This window comes from Perognathus longimembris, chromosome 6, assembly GCF_023159225.1.
Source record: "Perognathus longimembris pacificus isolate PPM17 chromosome 6, ASM2315922v1, whole genome shotgun sequence".
Lineage (NCBI taxonomy): Eukaryota > Metazoa > Chordata > Mammalia > Rodentia > Heteromyidae > Perognathus > Perognathus longimembris.
The window spans coordinates 14,496,673-14,503,403 of record NC_063166.1 but is presented as its reverse complement, the minus strand read 5'-3'; the positions used below and the strand labels follow the sequence as shown (position 1 = coordinate 14,503,403).

Sequence of the window (6,731 nt, the reverse complement as noted above, 5' to 3'; positions counted from 1 at the left end):
GGGGGAGGAGCACCCTGCCATTGGTCTGCGCCCAGGGACCACCCCCGGCGGCGTCGCCTAACGCCACCCACTTCCCGCGCAGATTTCCAAGGCGCGACCATAGAATCTGGCGCCAGCTGCTGGCAGTGGCTAGAAGGGCCGTACCATAGAGACTCCCCAGCGCGGCCGATGCCTCCTAGAGCGTCCTTCCGCGGTCCTCCCAGATATGGTGTAAGCTGACTCAGGGAAAAGGAAAACTGGCTGCGGGTTGCAGTCGTGGCTGGAGGCTGCAGGCTGGAGAGCAGCCCGTGGGCGTGGCCCTGGGGAGACTCTTCATTGCGGTGGAATTTCATTTCCTTTTGATTTGGCCTGCTTAGTAAAATGTCTTGTCACTTCTTGTGGGGAATTTATCTCTGACGGACATTTTGAGGTCGTTTTCACGAAACGAAAAATCCAGAGGCCGACTTTGGGTGAAACTCTTTTTTTTAAGTTTTTATTATAAAACTGATGTACAGAGAGGTTACAGTTTCATACGTTAGGCATTGGATACATTTCTTGTACTGTTTGTTACCTTGTCCCTCATACCCCCCTCCCCCCTCCCCCTGGGTGAAACTCTTTTGCTAAAACATCTGAGTCTTTAATCACCTTTCAAGGGACGAAAAAATATGCTAATTTATTTTATTGTTTGCTAGTGTGGCATAGAATAGCAAAACGAAGTGGACTTCTTTCCCTTTTGTTATCTTTATGTCCATAGCCAATAAGCTGTAGATTTTCCCAGACAGACACATGAAGCTCTGTTTAACGACTAGCCTAGGTTCCTACAGGTTATATAACGTAGAAATTTTAATTCTGCTAACAACATAACCGCATTTCATTGTGACGATGCCTCAAAGAAAGCATTTCTGGATGGGTGTGGCTCATGTGATAAAGCACTTGTCTGAGGAAACAGGAGGCACTGAGTTCAATACATAGAACTTCCAAACAACAACAACAAAGCAACCCAAAACATTAAACATTGTATTTCTTTTCTGGAAGTACTGGGGATTGAACCTTCTTAAAACAAACTCTACAGGTGGAGCCACGCCTCCTACCTGTTCTAGTTGATGTTACTTTAATTAGATGACTTAAAAAACGTGTGTTGATGTGTGCATTACTCAATGTTAATTAGCAATGGCCTTGATAGCATAGCTTCATTACAGTGCTCACCTGGTTCTTATATACACTTGACAAATTGCAAGATTCTGGAGGCTAGGGAACTTAATTATTAATCATTTGTGTATTCCTGGTTCTTGTTTGGTTATATCTATCAACTGAGTGAATCCCTGGGGAGGAAGCAGATGGCCTTTAACTTGAACCCATCCAGTTCTTCCTCTTTTTTTTCTTTTGCAACCCTGGGGCTCTGCAATGGCTGCACCTGGTCAGTGACATCAAGAAGCTGAAAAAATCACTGGCTTCATCAAAGCATGTAAAAGGTACAGGCTGGAAGAACACTTAAATTCTATTATCTTACTCCAGTTCTATTTTGACCTACTTCCCTTTAGACAAGATGACCAAGATATCTTCAAATTCTGCCTTAAGGCCTAGATATCCTACACAGACACTTCCGGCTTCCGAAATCCTAGATATGTTCTCTGAACTATTCAATTTACTCATCAAAGAATACCTACTACAGAACAACGCTATTATAAGAAGCCTTTCCTGCAATTTTGTTTCTCTTTTGGAACATTATCATTCGAAGGAAATAGGGCAATCCCTTCCTTCTTCCGGAGGTATGTTGGGGAGCAGAGGTTTACTCAAGTTCAGTCCTCGGGTCAACAAAGGATCAGTTGCAGAATGCCACACTTCTCCCGACTTTTCGCTGAGCTAAGCAGTCCGGCCGCCCGAGAGCTACCGCAGTGGGGAGCTTTCAGGGCGTGTCTATCCCACCTCCCAACTCACAGCATCCTAGGCTTGTCGATTCCTGTGTCCCTGAAAACTTTAATTTTTGTGCAAAAGCACTCTGGCACAAAGGGAAAAGAATCTTGAGCAACGACTTTTTTTTTTTCATTCAAAAAGATTAAGAAAACTACAAAAGGCAAAAATCCAAAGTACCCACCCATTTGTAACTTCATTTTGCAGCGTGGACAATAGAGGACTACAACTCCCAGAGTTCACTGCGCTCGTCCGCTGGAGCAGGGACCAATGAGAGTCTTGTGCGTGACCGGTCTCGACTAATCAGGGCCAAGCTACTGGAGGCTTTGTCTCCTGACCGCTGCGCGGGCGCCGTTCTCCCGCCTCCAGCCCCGCGCACGCGCGCCCCACCCAGCCCGCCTTCCCTCCTTCGCCGTCCGGTATCTTCTGCCTCTCAGAATCTTGCTGCCGTCGCGTGCGGATCTCACTGCTGGCTTACGGGGCACGTTCCATTCTTTCAGCTCAGGACCCGCACAGAAAACAAACTTAACATATTTTCTTGCCCCGCACATAACTTGAGGCGAGCAAACAGAAAATTGAAATTAATTTTTAACCATGAGGGAAATCGTGCACATCCAGGCCGGTCAGTGTGGCAACCAGATCGGTGCCAAGGTAAGAATTTTAAACCTTTCCTTTTAACTAATTCTTAGAATTGAAGGTCCGGGTCAATTATGAGGAATGGCTGGGACATTCACGTTCTCCATCCTTAAGCTTTGTGCCTCCCCGAAGAAAGTTTTCACATATAGGTGGGGGTGCCCATCTGTAGATAGCATTTGACTTTGAAAAACGGGGGAATTCTTTTCTTGGAAGGCGTGTTCTGGGCAGATCTATTGAAAGGATCTTTCGGGTGTGGCACGCGGAGAGACCGAGGTTCTACTGAGATCTCAAAAGGGATCTTCTAACGGTCCAGGAACTGGAGAGATGAGGAAACGGCCGGAAAGCGGTGCCAGACAAAGCAGGGCGAGGTTTTCCCCATGTAGATCCCGCCTCCCCCCCTCTCTTGGAGGGGCTTCCTAGGGCAAAACTAAGGGGAAGGGGCGAGACCGGCGGGCAGCTGCAGGGACCTCCCCTGCAAAAACCTCCCTTGAAACAAGGTGGCGGGCGCGACCGCCCGGGTGGGCTGCACTGCGCCTGTGCGATTCACAAAGGAATCGGAATCCCAGCACCCCCGCCATCCCCGAGGGGGTATCCCCGTAGCCTCGTGGACGGAACGATCCTTGACAATTCCCTCGCATTGTCCTGAGGAAAGGGAGAGAGGAAAATGGGGGGGCGTGCTTTTCTTTAAAAAGATCCCTCGGGACTGAAATGTGGGCGAAAGTATGTGAAGCCAAGGGGAAGCTAGCAAAAGAATGAAATTCCGTGGCTAGGAGATTTTTTTTTTTTTTTAGCGCGCGCGGTTACAGTGTAGCGGGGGAGGGGCGGGAGGAAGTGCGGCTGCAACGTTGTAGCCGAAGGGCGCGGGCCTCCGGGGGCGGGGCCCCTGGCGCGCCGCGACAATGCGGCCCGCCCGGCCCGCCGGTGGGGGCGCGCGGGGCGGAAGCCGAGCCCCGCCCCTCGCCCGCCGAACTGCTGCCTCTGGCCCCGCCCACGCGCGGCGCCTCCCTTTGTCGGCCTCGGTGCGCCTGCGCCGCAGTCACGTGGAGCGCGTGGGGATGGTCTACTGCGGCAGCTTCTACCCCCCTCCCCGACCCCCGCCTTTTGTGCTCCGGGTGGAGGGGCGGTGGCTGAGGTCTGGCCGGCCGTATGCGCCCACGCTTAGGGTGTGCGAGCTTGCATCCGATCCGCAGCAAATCCTCAAAACCCCGAGGAGGGAAGCTGAAGCCCTCCCTCCTTTGGGGCTTGTGTCTTAGGGGAAGGGTGTGGCCGGTGGATAACGGAGTTGCGGGATCTAGAGGTATTCTGGAATTGAAGTGGGAGATGGGGGGGCGGGGGAGACCTTGGCTTCGATTGGAGCCGTTGAAGATTCATTGCTTCCCCTCCCCCCCCGCAGTTCTGGGAGGTTATCAGCGATGAACATGGCATCGACCCCACCGGTACCTACCACGGGGACAGCGACCTGCAGTTGGACCGCATCTCTGTCTACTACAATGAAGCCACAGGTGAGGGAGGGCAACTACAGGGGAGAGGGGGTGCCGACTATCACTTCCTTTACTACATTCTTAAGGGCCCTTTGGTTTAATCCACCATTTTACTTTTAGTCCCACTGAAGGGGGCCAATGGCTAGCTCTGCTGCCACCTGGTGTCAAGACCTGGAATGACAGGTTTGGGTGGGTCTGCAGCAGTCTGAGTCCCCGATTTATTTAACCATCCCTTTTGAGGGTGCTTACACATCTACTTGTTTCTTTACAGGCGGCAAATATGTTCCTCGCGCTATCTTGGTGGATCTCGAACCTGGGACCATGGACTCTGTTCGTTCAGGCCCCTTTGGCCAGATCTTCAGACCAGACAACTTTGTTTTTGGTGAGTTACGCATACTGTTAGTGGATGCCATCATCTCAACTTTTTGGAGTGCAAGGAGGCAGAAGTTACATGACTTGGGTGGAGTCAGTGGTGTCTTTGTTTGCTAGACTATGGGGAGATTGTCACAGGAAAGAGACACATCAAAGAGAATAGTTGCAACATTGAAAAGTCTAAACCACTTGTTTTTCACACCTTACTAATGAAGCTATTTTCTGGACCCCTATTCTAGGTCAGTCGGGGGCAGGCAACAACTGGGCCAAGGGCCATTATACAGAGGGAGCTGAGCTGGTTGACTCAGTCCTTGACGTGGTGAGGAAGGAAGCCGAGAGCTGTGACTGCCTGCAAGGATTCCAGCTGACCCACTCCCTGGGTGGGGGCACAGGCTCCGGAATGGGCACCCTGCTCATCAGCAAGATCCGTGAAGAGTATCCTGACCGCATCATGAACACCTTCAGTGTGGTACCCTCACCCAAAGTGTCTGACACAGTGGTTGAGCCCTACAATGCCACCCTCTCTGTCCATCAGTTGGTAGAGAATACTGATGAGACCTACTGCATCGACAACGAGGCCCTTTATGACATCTGCTTCCGTACCCTCAAGCTGACCACACCAACCTACGGGGACCTCAACCACCTCGTCTCTGCCACCATGAGCGGGGTTACCACCTGCCTCCGCTTTCCTGGCCAGCTCAATGCTGACCTCCGCAAGCTGGCAGTCAACATGGTGCCCTTCCCACGTCTCCACTTCTTCATGCCTGGCTTCGCCCCTCTCACCAGCCGTGGAAGCCAGCAATATCGGGCCCTCACTGTGCCTGAACTCACCCAGCAAGTCTTCGATGCCAAGAATATGATGGCTGCCTGTGACCCACGTCATGGCCGGTACCTCACTGTGGCTGCTGTCTTCCGCGGCCGCATGTCTATGAAGGAGGTGGACGAGCAGATGCTCAACGTGCAGAACAAGAACAGCAGCTACTTCGTGGAATGGATCCCCAACAACGTGAAGACGGCTGTGTGTGACATCCCCCCGCGTGGCCTCAAGATGGCAGTCACTTTCATCGGCAACAGCACAGCCATCCAGGAGCTCTTCAAGCGCATCTCCGAGCAGTTCACGGCCATGTTCCGCAGAAAGGCCTTCCTCCACTGGTACACAGGTGAGGGCATGGACGAGATGGAGTTCACCGAGGCCGAGAGCAACATGAATGACCTCGTCTCTGAGTATCAGCAGTACCAGGATGCCACCGCAGAAGAGGAAGAGGATTTCGGTGAGGAGGCTGAAGAGGAGGCCTAAGGAAGAGATACCCCCCTCACCTCAGGCTTCTCAATTCCCTCAGCCTCCTTCAGCTGCCCCTTTTCCTCTTCTTTAAGAATTTGTTTCTGCTGCCTCTGTCTTGTTTTTCGGGGGTAGGGTGTAGAACAGTGCCTGGCACATAGTAGGCGCTCAATAAATATTTGTTTGTTGAATGTCTCCTCTCTCTTTCCACTTGGAAAACCTAGATTTCTGAAATTCTGGGTTGCCTTTTAATTTCCTTCTGACACCCCCATATCAACATCTGTCCAGTTGATATTCTGTTTCTCAAAATAATTCTCAAGGAGCTGGGTCTCATCCAAGTCTTTAGAACTAACCAGGTGCTGAAATAATGGGTAGTAGCCTAGCATCCTAACCCCAAGTAAGCAGACAGGCAGAAGGGGTAGAAGGTTGCCTGCTTCATTCCAAGGAGGGTGGGGTGGGGTTGGGTTTTCCATTCTAGGACAATTTAGGAGGAAAATCAAATGAGGTATTGTCAGCTTTAGAAGTTTAACAGTATTACCTCTATTTGCAATCTCAGCTGTCTCGAGCTTCCATCTGCTTTGGGGATATGCCTTCTTTATTAAGTGGGATTCCCCTCAAACTTTGCCTTATGGAGTGCATTCCTTTCCTCTGACCAGAGAAAGGGAGCAGCCAGCCCTGTTCTCTAGAAACATCCCACTCTGTTTTCTTTAAAGAAAATAATTCCTGACACTGCCATCTTCGATCACTGTACTGGAGAGGCAACTCGACCCCATCTTTTTTTGCAGCATCTCTTTGCCTATTTCCTTTTTCCTCCTACCCTTGGTTTTGTTCTATCCTACACTTCAGGTTTCCATTTTGTGTTGAACTTGCTGCTTTTTTTCATATTGAAAAATGACATTGCCCCAAGAGCCAAAAAAAAGTAATAAATGGGAATTGGAAAAAGTTGGTGAGATGTGTGCTCATTTAGAGATCGCTGGTGTAGGGACGGGGTCTGAGTTCTATCACACTTGTTTAACCTGGTTTTCAGTGCTTACTGGTCCTGTCAAACTTTTTGGGGGTGGAGGTGGTGGTGG

General features: G+C 50.6%; 1 protein-coding gene across 1 annotated transcript; it reads left to right on the top strand.

Annotated features, from left to right (window-relative positions):
* The first annotated feature begins 2,306 nt into the window (after positions 1–2,306).
* Positions 2,307–6,603, top strand: Tubb (tubulin beta class I). Its single transcript, XM_048348145.1, has 4 exons — positions 2,307–2,541; positions 3,920–4,028; positions 4,279–4,389; positions 4,619–6,603. Exons 1-4 carry the CDS (start codon positions 2,485–2,487, stop codon positions 5,674–5,676), a joined length of 1,335 nt encoding a protein of 444 aa, XP_048204102.1. The 5' UTR covers positions 2,307–2,484; the 3' UTR covers positions 5,677–6,603.
* The last annotated feature ends 128 nt before the right edge of the window (positions 6,604–6,731 follow it).